General features: G+C 48.6%; 1 protein-coding gene across 1 annotated transcript in view; it reads right to left on the reverse strand.

The window, feature by feature from the left end:
- COL27A1 (collagen type XXVII alpha 1 chain) overlaps nt 1-12,515 on the reverse strand; it is a 166,593-nt gene that overhangs the window by 153,261 nt on the left and 817 nt on the right. The window contains exon 2 of the mRNA XM_009634842.2: nt 4,186-4,256. Coding sequence (XP_009633137.1) covers nt 4,186-4,256 — 71 coding nt within the window. The remainder of the gene's footprint in view (nt 1-4,185; nt 4,257-12,515) is intronic.

The following is a 12,515-nucleotide window of genomic DNA, read 5'->3' on the forward strand; positions in this document are numbered from 1 at the left end:
AACCGCTTAAGGTTCTCAACAGCAGTACTTTTTTTCCCAGAAGATCATCTTACACAGCCTTAAATTATTTTAATAAGTTGGAGGAACCAGACTTGGTTTGTGAAGAGCTCAGAAATCCAACATCAGTCACCTAGGAACTGGGTGTCTTGTTCAGGAGAGGATGAGAGGGATTGCTGTCCGGGGCGGGGGGGGCACCTATCCTTCTCCACAGACTCAGGGAGAAGCCTGCAATGGACAGACACACAGAATCCTCGGGTTTCTGGCCCCAAGGTCTAAGAGGAGTCACACACAGCTCGTAGTCCAAGGCAGATTAGCAGGCAACAGCAACGCAAACTGGAGCCAGCTGGCGGCAGCCTCAGCTGAACTACTGAACTGGGGAAGATGCTGAGGACTACGTGCAAAAAGCTGCAAAGGTAAATGTGCCCAGACCTGAAAAAGGCACTCATGCACCCAAAAGCTTGTTCTCTTACTCCAGCTCGAACATTTGGTCTAATAAGATATGTTCCCTACATGGTACAGACAGATAAAGTTAAGGCTATAATGATCACCATGACGCTACTGCTGTTGAAAATGAGCTAGGAAAACCATGTTTCCTTCCCTCTTCCCTGCCCAAATGCAATCCCCATTACTCGACAACCAGCTAGCTCTCGTCTATTTAAGTGCTCTTTGGGGAAGCTTGGCTGTACAATCCAAATGCTGATCTTGCAAGGTAAGAATTTAACAATCAGAAATGCGGTGGTGCCCATCATGGCTGCACGTCAGCTAACATCATGGACTGCAGCTTTTCTAGATTAAAAGGAGAAGTAAATCAAAAGGTTGTCCAAAGAAAAAACAAGTTCCTTTTCTAAAGGGGCCTTGGAATTTGGCCTCTTTCACCCTTAACCATTAAATATTCAGCACAATACCCAATATCTGGAGAACTGGCACTTAAATGAGATCCTCAGTGTTGGCCAGAAGGGTTGTAGATTCAAGCCAGCCTGAGGCCTGTAATGTTGCCGGCCAGGAAGGGAGGAGGATAACGAGAAAACCTCTGTTCCTTGACTTTGGCAGAAACCGTGGCCATTTTTGTACGTAAGAACAAGTCCATCAATATTTACTTTGTCTGAGCTCAGCTTTATTCCCACCTCTCTTTTTTAAGGCATCTTGACTCATTTTCTAGCAGAGACTACCTTGGAGAAGATGTGTTGGGTGCGACAGGGGATGGAAACGCTCCCTCTCTGTGCAGAGGGGATGGTTTACTGCACAGCATGTGAGTAATGGTACCTTCTCCCATACCAAGAAATCCTTGGTCCCCCACTGTTTTCCTGCCACATTGCCCGACAGGGCTGTCCCTCAGCACAGCAAAGGTAGAGCCTTCCCCTCTCTGCACCGAATGGAGGAATCACAGCAGCATCTTCACACTGGATAATCTCCAGAGCTTGTGAAATAGTAAAGGCCAAAGCCTGGCTCTAGCAAAGTCAAGTGGGACCCTTGCCACAGACTTCAAAGGCATCAGGATTTAGCCCTAAGGAAATAAATTTACCACTTAAACTAGGAGCTAGACTCCAGCTTCCGATTCCTACATGTATTTTTAGGTTCTCTCCCAGAGACAGACAGTGCTGCGTCTCTACTAGGCAGAGATGCTTTATGCTCCAGGAGCTATTCATTTGGTAGCTGCTCTGCAAAAACATAAGGATGCTTCCCTGCTCAGAGGATGCTGCTGCTGTTTGTGATATCAATCCAACTGCCTTGGTAGCAACTGCATCCAACAGCGCTTAAAGAAAAAAAAAGCACAACCCAACCACTCCTTTCCCTCAAAACCCGCTAAGGTAGAGCCAAATTCTAGATGCCTACGCAAAACCTGATTAAAACAAACATCATGCAGGACTTGTATGTGGATTTTCCAGCACCAGGTCCAGGCACATAGCTCAGGACTCCTGTGCACCCAAGCCCATCTGCCTCTCATGCTGACTGCCCTGGGCTGGCGGGGCACATCCCCCGGGATGACGGGATGCCATCAACTAACGTAAAATGCAAGGTAATTTTGGCTTCCTTAAGTAGCTCCAAGTTTAGCAAAGCATTTTTTTCCCCTTCAAATTTTTTCCTCTGTAGATTTTTCCATCAAAACACATTATTTAAAAACCCATTCACTTAGCACAGCCTGATCCCAGGTGCCTTGAAGCTGGTTGCAATACTCCTGTAGCAACATTGGAGCAACTGGGAAAAACTTCTAACAGACTGGGCATGAATTGCGATGCACAGAGGTTCCTGAACAATCACGTGAGTGTCTCTGAAAGAGGGGATAAAATGTTTGATTGCTCTCCTTCCCACCTCTTTCTTTCCCCATGCGAAAAACTTTATAAGGAAAAGAAAGCAGAAGGCGGGAGAGAAATAGCTTGCAGCTTCCTCGGTTCCAGCAGCCGAGATGCGATGCCCACAGCCAAAATTGGGTTGAATAAATGCTACATTTCCAGCAGTTCCTGCCCAGACCCTTAGTCAGTGCACATCAGATGAACTCAAACCTCATGATCTTTCGGATTTGTAACACTTATGGAAAAATCATCCTCTGCGTTCCCTGATTTTCCAGTGTGCAGGAAGACCCCTAAGCCTTATGGCAATAACTGCAGTGTTCTGTAGTAACTGCAGTGTTTTCAGAAGCCCAAGGCATTGCCTTAATTTCATCCTCACACAGATCTATGAACAAGCTCCTATTTGCTTTTATAAATCTCCTGTTTGAAAATCCTGTGTGATAACACAGTCTCAGGTCACCAATGTTTCCTTACAGCGTTTGCCTCCTTAGAAGTTTTTTACCTTCTGGTACCCAGAAGAGCCACCTGTGCTTGACTGTGGGGAAACCAAGCAAGATTTTTTAAATTCCTTTATCACAGAGAAAGCATCTCAGAGGGGAGTTATCTACCACACTAAGGTAGTGCAGCAAGAGCAAAGTGAAAGAGTTTCCTCTGGATTGATGGGAACAATCAAAAGACATGGCACCATCCCATAATTATCATGGGAGTGAAATGATGGAGAGAGAGGAATCTAACCAGCATATTAAAATCTACTTGAAAAAAGGGATGCCAAGACACAGTATTTGTTCTGCCTCTTTACGAGCTGACATAAAACTTGCTCTGAAAACTGCTTGACTCAGTAATTCAGCCAGATGTTCACCTCCTTTGCATTGAAGCAGAATTTGGAAAATATTACATTTTTCAAAATTGCTGATGGCAGGGATGTATTCCCCCCTCCGTGGGCTGGCTTACAGCTGAGCATTTACCAACTTTCTATTTTTCCTTCATGTTTTGGAGACTGAGAGGAGAGCCCTGGAGCCTGCTAGTCCACTTAGTGTTGTCTACTGATCCTGGAGGAAGCCGTTCAGCTCCAGCACACACCCCTGTAAGGCATCCATGTGGAAGAGGTGTTGCTATTGTATGAGGAGGCAGCTCCTTTACAAAGAGATGTTGCAGAGATGCTCAGCTCCCACTATCAACTGTAAAAGACGGATTTATTTTTATTTTTCTGACTCTGAAGCTTTCTAGCTCCTCTTGTGGGGTCATTGATTATTGTTCCCCAATTTTTTGTCCTGTCCCCAGCAGCACCGGGGATGCCTGGAGAAGGGGTGTAAAGATAGGGTGAAGGTGGATGATCACTCCCCATAGAATACTTCCCCTAGAGCACAGGGACTGAGCCATCCGTAGCCATTCTGCTCTCAACCACCCCGTGGACTTTTTCTTCCTTAAATTTGCTTTTACTTTTAGAACTCGCATCATTTCTATACGTACAGCATCCTATGTGCCTGCACAGGCCCGGTTGGGTTGCATTCAAGTCAAGGAAAAACCCGTCTGCCAGAGACACTTAATTCCTTAATGCCCCAGCCTCAAGGGGCATTTTCTAAAAAATCAGTTAAGTCCTAGCACTTGCAGGTAGATGTCAGGGACATTTTAGACCCAAAGTGCTTCATTCCCACCAGACAGACAGGCACTTTGGAAAATCCTGTGGGGCACGTAATCACCTGTAAAAAACTGGTTCTTCTGCCAGCTGGTAACTGCATCATCTTTATCATCAGTACTGCAACGATCAGCAATAAATGCATTGAGTTCTGTGCACTAAACTCAGACATTATTAAACAATCGTCCTAAACTGATACCAGAGCCCTTGGCTTTTACTTTGTTGAAAGAGAAGAGGAGAAAAAAGAAAAGTGTAATTTACCTTCAGAATTTCCCTGTGTGAATCCCAGGAACCAGGTAAAACATAATACAGTCCAGAGAAAGCAGAATCCCCTAAAATTGAAAGAGAAGAAAAATTAATTAGTTGCTACAACATCAGTAACAAAACCCAGCCCCTCTGTTAAAGGCTTTCCCCTTGATCACAAGTCCAGTGAAGCCAGCGGTGGTGTCCACACGTCTCCGGGAAAAGGAGAACGGGTGCTCAGCAGAACAGCACTTGCTCCTGACTGAGATTTCATTTTACTCCGTAAAAGTCATCTAAAGCCTGCTGAATTCAGCGGAAGGTTTTCCCACCAGTATTAAAGGGGACCAGACGAGTGCTTTGAGATGCAATGTCATCAGTGCCAGGTCGGCAGTCGCTCTGCTACTGCTACTCTTTGGCACTCATCTCATCGAGGACACCAGAAACGCAAGAGGATGGAGAAATAATTCAAAATTGGAAGGTCAAGAGGCACGCCAGGAGTGTGTGTGCCTGCGAGAACACGGGTAGATAACAGGCTGCCGCGCAGCGACGTCACCTGCATCTCAGCAAACAAATCCCAAGTCCTATTGCTTTACTACACGCTTACAAATATTCTAAATGTACAAAAGCCTACATGGATCTATTCCTCTTTTTACAGCCAGAGGCAAAGATGGGGGACAGCTTCTAACCACTCAGCACCCTATGCTGTTGCCACTAATGACTTTCTCATTAGCTTGGTATGGGAGGAAACTTTAGAAAGTGCGAGAGCTGCAGACTCCCAAGCGCAGCACACACTCGCAGAGCCCTTCACGCCTGAGGGGGAATTGGACAAACCTTTCACTTTGCTAAACTAAGCCTTGAAGTGCCAGCAGAGAGGAAAACTTTTACCAGAAAGGTAGCTGCAGTCCCCCCTTCCCCCACCAGCTTCCTTGATTTGGAGCCAAATAACGAACATAGGAAACTCCTTGGTTAAGCTCACTTAAAACTGTCAGTGGAAAGTCTGAAGATTGAATTCCCTCATCTTGTAGAGATGATATTTAACAGCTTGATCGGCAAGGGCTGCTGGAGGAACAGAGACAAAAAATGTAAACTACAGAAAGTCCTCAGCCAGAAGAAAGCGGCGTGGGACATCCACAGGTTGTTTTTCATTTCAGCCAAGCCAGTGCGGACACTGGGATATGCAAAGCAATGCCAAAGTGCAGCTTGCTCCTCTCTTTGGATCTGGCAAAGACAAATCATTTATGCAATGGGATTAGAGACCACTCTTCTCCTGCCATCAAGTCTCAGCTTTAGCACACAAAAGCATCCTCTGAGGCCATGAATTACCCTGGGCTGATCCTCACCCAGCGCAGGAGACCCTTTCCCACAGCTAAAATGAAGCCGCAGTGATTTACACATTGGTGGGGAAACCTGGCCTTAAATGTGAAAATCCATGCAGGAATCCAGCCGCTAGCCAATATTTTAAGGCTTGAAGGGACAAAATGCTGGAGTGGCCCCTCATCGGCTGGGAAACAAATGAGATGAACCACAATCATTCTCTGCTGTTTCCATTACCCTGACACTGGGCTGCACATGTCGGGAACTCTGGGGCTGCTTTAGTTTAGCACGAAGGAACAGCGGCTTGGAATAGCCGAATCACGGCATTCTTTCACCATGTCCTGTAGCCAGCCATATGCTAACCAGGAAACTCTCACCGTGCTCAAGAGATCTCCAGCTGGGGAGAGTTGGTTGTTTTCTGCCCACTTCATCCCACAGGACGCAGCTCCCAGGCTGAAGGTACGGCTGAGGACAAGGAGAGCTGTTGGCCCAGGTCATTCAGGGGAGGTAGGAAAGGAAGCAGAATGGGATGATCCTTCACAGCTACCTCTAGCAGAAGTCTTTTAACGACTTAAAAGAGGCCAAAATCCACTTAATGGAAAGACCTGCGTTTCTGTGGTCACCTCCAAAGGAACAGGGGAGTTTTAAGATGCGGACACAATTCCACCCATGCATGAAGCAAAGACCTTCCCGGGTATCAGCCGCCGGGCTTGACTGCCTGATGAGACCACAGGCAACAAGGGGAAGGAGGTGACCAATGTGACGTGAGCTCCAAGGGCACCAGGAATCCCAAGCGTTAAGAACACCTCTTCTCTGGTGAGGATCAGATTTGTACAGCTACGTACAAATGCTGGTGCACACAACACACCTGACTCAAGTCCAGAGCTTTTTTTGGAGGGGTACCTTCACAACATAAATTTGCTTCCAAAGTCCCCGTTGACCAACACAGTGAGGGGGAACAAGCCTTAGGGGAAAATCCAGCACGTAATTTTATTCCAGTGACACCGACGGGGCTATAAAGGAGATGAATGCACGGCATGGGATCCAGCTGGCCCCAGCCCCGCTCCTGGACCCCTCGCACAACCAATACCGTAAGAGTTGAGAGCAGGGCCGAATGCCAAAACACTGAAGAAAAACACTTTGGCAAAATTTACCAACTTAATGGAAAAAGCAAAAGCAGCTTCCAAATGGCAGACCTGTGACTGATGGGGCTGTTAATTATTGCAGGATTTTATAATACAGGCTCTTTTTCCGTTACATCTCTGCAGCGACAGGATTGCATAAGCAGCTTGAGTAGCAATAGTAAAGGCAGATTCTTCTCCTTATATAGAGCTATCAAACCCACCTTGCCTTTACCTTGGCTTCTTCCCACAACCAGTGATTTCCACAGAGAATCTATCAAGAGGTACCCACTAAAGGCATTTATTTCTTTTATTGCATAGGGCCTCTGAATACCAGAACGAGGATCCCACTGCTATAGTCACTAGGTGAAGAAGTGCCCCCAAATACCTACAATGTAAGCTCACATGAACCCTAAAAGTTTCCCAGTGCAGCCAAACTCCCTTTACAGCAAACTGAAGCTACTGACTACAGCTTAATTTTGCGTTGCTACTTTTTGTGAACTCCTGCAATGGGTCCATGGGAACTAAACCAGCGTCCAAAGTGCAAGGTAAGAAACAACAGAGGGAGGGACAGAGAAGTACCAGAGCAGCAACCACACTTCTCAGCCTTGGTGGTGACTTTAGTATCTTCCCGGTGAGGACCACGCGCATGCAGGTAGCAGCCAAGAATAAACACGCTGAGGAGCTGCTATAAAAAGCACCCAGGTTTAAGGCACGACTGCTGCTGGAGCTCCAGGACAGGCAGGCGGTCCCTGCAAGTGGTGGTCTCCACCATTCCGGGGGGCCTGATGAAATCATGACTGCTAATTAGCAAAGCTGTGGTTTTCAGCTTCCACACTCATTTGCCATCATTTTACTGAGCGTTAAGAAATCGGACTTCTGAGCGCAGCAAGTTGTGGCTCGGGAGCTAGAGAAGAGCTATTGCCTCTCCGGGTGGCTTGTCCACAGCATGTCTTGCTGCTGTCACCCCAGTGAAGTCATGTTCAGGGTGGCAACCTTGAGAGCAAAAGTAAAGGAAAAATCCTGTTGAACACATCGGTGCTTACCTGACACCCGCTGGCTTCTGTATCAGAGGATAAAGCACTACACTGGACTAAAGGCAGTAGTAAGACAAGGGCCTCTAGGGTAGGCTTGGCCAGGAATTATTGATAAAAAAAAAAAAAGTTTGACAAAACTGAAGCAATGTGTAAAATAGCTGCGATCAGCTAATTCTTCACTTTACAATTTCTGGAATTGGTTGGAACAATTTCAGCGTTTCTGAATTAAAAGTTTTGCCCCTGCCTTAAAAAAAGTCCAAATGGTTTTGACATCTTGTTTGCTTAGATGGTGGGTCGAAGCTGAAGAAAATGCTACAAGGGCCCAAAGCAGCATTTAATTTTTAAATTTTTTTTTCTCCCTCATTTACAACGGGGAAACGTCTTTGAAATTGCAAATGGTCTTGCAGGGTGGAAAAATTATTTCCCCTCACTCTCCTCCATTCAGGTGCAGTTTTTTCTGTCCAAAAGACCAGAAAGCCAGCTGGATGCTGAAAATTGCTTTGCAAGAAAGGCAAATCTACACTTCTAGCTGTAGATCAGGCAATCTATCTTAAAAGAAGAAAAAGTCTATATTGCTTAAGATCCTTTGCACATGACCGGAGGTGATATTTTATAAGACTCCCGAGCAGTTTTGACAGTCAACAGGAAACAAAAATCACAACCTACATACTGAGGCTTTAAATTGCACCATGGCATTGATTCCACTCCCAGCTTTTTGGGGCAGAAATCTTATTTTTTTTATACTAGTAGCACCCTTTGCACAGCAGATTTCTGCTGTCTTACTGGGGCTTCTGCAAACTGTGGTATTTCTCCTCTCGCCCCTCAGTTTCCAGAGACAACAACGGGAATGTATCGTTATGTAGACATCCCTGTATTGGCCCTGCATAGTCCTTTGCTGGACCTTTCCTGCGCTATAAACCAGCTATTGATCTACACCTCCAGCCAAAGATTTTGTCTGGCATATGCAGGCACTGTTGCAAAACTCAGCACGCTAAGGGAAGAGTTTCCGAGATGACTGAGATGGTGTTCATTTTTAACCCCCATTCAGCATCCACACGTGTAAGAAAAAGGAGAAAGCAGAGAAGCAGATATGGCCCAGATAGGTACATTGCCATGGTCAGTTAAAAATACTGAGAAATCTAAGAACGACCTAGAAACTGGCAGTATTAAGTAGGGAAGAATGAAATGCAGTACCCCTCTAATGTTCAAAAAAGCCCCCCAAAATATTGTCCAAGTACATGAAACGTCCAGAATCCAACCCGCAGCTTCTGGGCACACGTTTATCAAGACAGATTTTCAGATAACAATTAAAATTTCATTGCACGTGCAGCCATAAGGGGAAAGGATGAAGAAGTGGGATGCCAGAGCGCCTGCCCGAGCTTTAACGGCGCCCTGAGCGGGTACAAAGCGGGGGGTTTCCAAGCTTGTCCCACCGTTATTACTGGAGACTTCAGTAGCCCAAACGGATGGGAAACTCTCCAGGCCAGACTCCAACCCATCCTTGGGGTGATCCTGAACAGGAAAATCTCAGCTGCTCCACCCTGCCCCGGAGTTTGGAATGCCTGCACAAACCCAGATATTCCCAGGGAATTCTGGCACTGTTTCTGCCCAATCTAATCTCAATTCAGGACAAACATGCTCTTAGCCCTGTGCCTGGAGAGGTTTAGCCCAGAGTTTTGGCAACTGTGGCCCAGAAAAAGCTGATGCTTTCCCTGGTAGCAAAAGCGTGAGCCACAAAGCAGCTTTGCTGTCCTGCAAGCCTGCACATCAGCCAGGCACAAAGGCCTGGTATTGCCCCAGCACCTATAGCTCCTCTGATGCTTTCTCTGGGAGGGAACTGCAGACCTGCGGCACACAGATCGTGGAGACGAAGCATCAGCATGGCCAATCCTCCCCTCCGCAGACACCTTGCACCTTGTTCTTTCGAGGGTTTATCTGCTATCTGTGGACGGAGGGCTGATGGGTTTCAAACCACTGGTCCTTGTCCTCCTAATTGGGAACCAGGGCTTGTGTGTTCACTGCACAAGGCTGGCCCAGACCTAACCAGCTCCCCTGAGCTCCTGCTGGTGACAACCTGCTTCTTCCTCTGCTACAGGCAAGACTGACAGTCGAGGCTGCGGTGACAAACACCCTCCCAGATACCTCCCAGCAGCTTCCTACAAGGGGGGATCTTTCCTGACAACCTGTTACTGGGTCTCCTCTTTGCTCACCACCCATCTGTCTGGGTTATTGACTTTGCAGCTGCGCGAAGCGACAACACTCACTGCTGGCCCTTGCCTTTGTGTTCTCAGTTAGTAACTGGAGCCCTCGACAAACAGAAGTGCTAAGCACGATCCATCATCTCACTCCTTTTTTGTCCTTCCAACAAACGCGCCTTTGCATTCCTTCATTTTGTGAATGGGGTTTGGCAGAGCTATATAGAATTCCCCATTGTTTCCATTTGCACTTCAGTAAGCGTCCATCATTTCTACTTGTGCCCCCAACAAATTGGTAAAGAAAGAGAGAAGGGAAAAAACCCACATGCTCTGTGTCTGTCTCTGGTCAGAGATTTCCTACAACCTGCTCACCACAAGACCCAGTCAACTCTCGGTCAAGAACATAACCTCTATAAACACTGTTTTCAAGCAGAGCAGATTTTATCTCCTCAACCCACTGCAGAAAGGGGATGAGCTGGAGCTCAGAGCGGCACATCAAGGCAGCAGGGACCTGGATGCTAGACTTCAGCTTGTAACCCTGGCTGTGACACTGCCCTTCCCTCCTGGGACACAGCTCCTGGAGGCTGCGTAATTGCCTCCTCTCTACCCCAAGGCACCCAGCACACACACGTCATTTGCCTGCCTGCTGCTCCCATTGTTGAATTTGCCTGGCAGTGCCATAACTTGTCCCCAGGTCACCTGCCCAGCTTGCATGCAATGGTCTTCTCTTAAAACAGGAGCCATGCCTTCCTCCAGCCCTCCCAGGCCTTCCTAGGGGCTGACCCACCTTGGTGGTGCCCAGTGGGTGCTGTACCACCGTGCGTGCAGCTCTTGTCCAGCACACAGGCCAGGCAGCCCCCAGAGCAGCATCACACCAACAACCCAGGGCTGTGACAACCAGCAGGCGCCCAGCAAAGGCCTCCAGGAGCATCAGGCAAGCTTCCCCCATGGTCAGCACGCAGCCCTGGGACTGGAAGGGGCCAAGGTGGCAAAACCACTGCTGAGCAGTGCAAGTGCTGTGGTCTGAACACGTGCTCAGTGCACAGCTGAATGCAAAACCTTCTGTAGGTTAGTGAGCCTGTGCTCGCAAAAATGCATCCATGGAAATGATCAAGAGGGGCATTTTAAGCTTGCAGATCCTGTCAAACTCTGTTCTTCTGGTTTTACAAGCTTTGGCTGCTCGGACCAGCTCAAGGCTTCAGCGCACTCTGTGACTGCTTCTCCTTCCCTGGTGAGCTGGCCCTCCTGCTTCCAGCCCTGGGTCTCCTGCACCTTGGCAGCTCCCCAGCCCTGCTCAGAGGATGCTGCAGGAGTGCTGGGACATGCGGGACCCCCAGCACCACGTGGGAGCACACCAGAAGGTTCACATTACGAGCTGCCTTCAGGCAGCACCACCCTCACCCACCCCGAGGAAGACTTGGCAGCACGAGGGTGGCCTGGCAAGCCCAGGCACAAGCCAGCTCTGGGCTCCGAGGACCCTCTCCAACAACCCCAGCCGCAACAGGAACATCCAGCTGTGGGAATGGTAGGATGCACAGCACTCAACTCTGCCAAGCAAATCAAAACCCAGCACCAAAAAAAAACCCCATCGAGAGATAATGCGAAGGGTAGCAAGCGACCTCTGCTGAGGAGGGAACGGATCAGCAGCATGCTGGCGAGGTATTTAACCCAGAGGAGATCCTGGGAACAAAAGGCGCACATATTCAGAGTCACCAGAAAAGACCAAAGCGCAGATTTCCCATGGCACCGCAACGCTCAAACCCCATGCGGCCATGCACAGCCCTAGCCTGGGACACCGAGATGCAAGGATGGACAGAGACCTCCGGTGAACAGGCAGCCACGCTGCCTTCTCCCGGATCCCAGTTTCCCAACCCTGGCCTCAGCAGGGTCTGCCTTGCCCTGGGACTCGAGCAGATCTCCCTGTCCTCATCCACAGCATGACTGTGGTCAACTTCCCCATCCTGCTCAAAAATGGGTGCTCTGTGCAACCACCGTGCATCGTGCCAAGTATCCCCCCAGCATCAGGGCCCTTTCCCTCGCTACTCTCGCTCTTTCAGAGGAAACTTTCTCTCTCCATTCCCCTTTCAGCTTCTCCATTTTTGACAGCCAGCCACCCTTCGCAGGGTCCCAAGCAGGCATTTCACTCTAGATCGTGCCCAATATTAAAAAGGTGCAACTGGGGGACGCTGCAGTTACCAGCATCTGCACGTGCCATGTCTGGGCAAAAAGAAAAACCAACCCGAAACCGCTGAAGTTCAGCCCTTGTGGGTATATAAACTCAGGCAAAGCTGCTCAAGGAGAGCCGGTCGCAGCCCTCGGGAGCGGTTCTGGTCTCTCCCCGGATCCTCGCCCACAGACACGCGGGGAGCAAGCACTTCAAACTGCCAGGCAGAAGAATCCCAGCCTTTCCAAGGGAGTGTCGGTAAATCATCGTTACATCCGACAACGCAACCAGAGGGATTAACCCCTTGCTAGCCCCCGGGAACAACAGCCACCACCACCACCAAATTTAACAATGAAAATAGTAAAAGCTGGCCCCGGCTCTGTGAGAAAGACGGCGGGCAGGGTGTGCGCTGCAGTTGTCTTTTTTTATATGCGTGTTTAGATAGAACGGAGAATTCGTGCTCGTGTGCGCGTAGCGAGCACGCGAAGAACGCGGCACCGCGCACCCGCCCGCCCCG

Source organism: Egretta garzetta, unplaced genomic scaffold, assembly GCF_000687185.1.
Source record: "Egretta garzetta isolate BGI_Z169 unplaced genomic scaffold, ASM68718v1 scaffold190, whole genome shotgun sequence".
In the NCBI taxonomy this organism is placed as follows: Eukaryota; Metazoa; Chordata; class Aves; order Pelecaniformes; family Ardeidae; genus Egretta; species Egretta garzetta.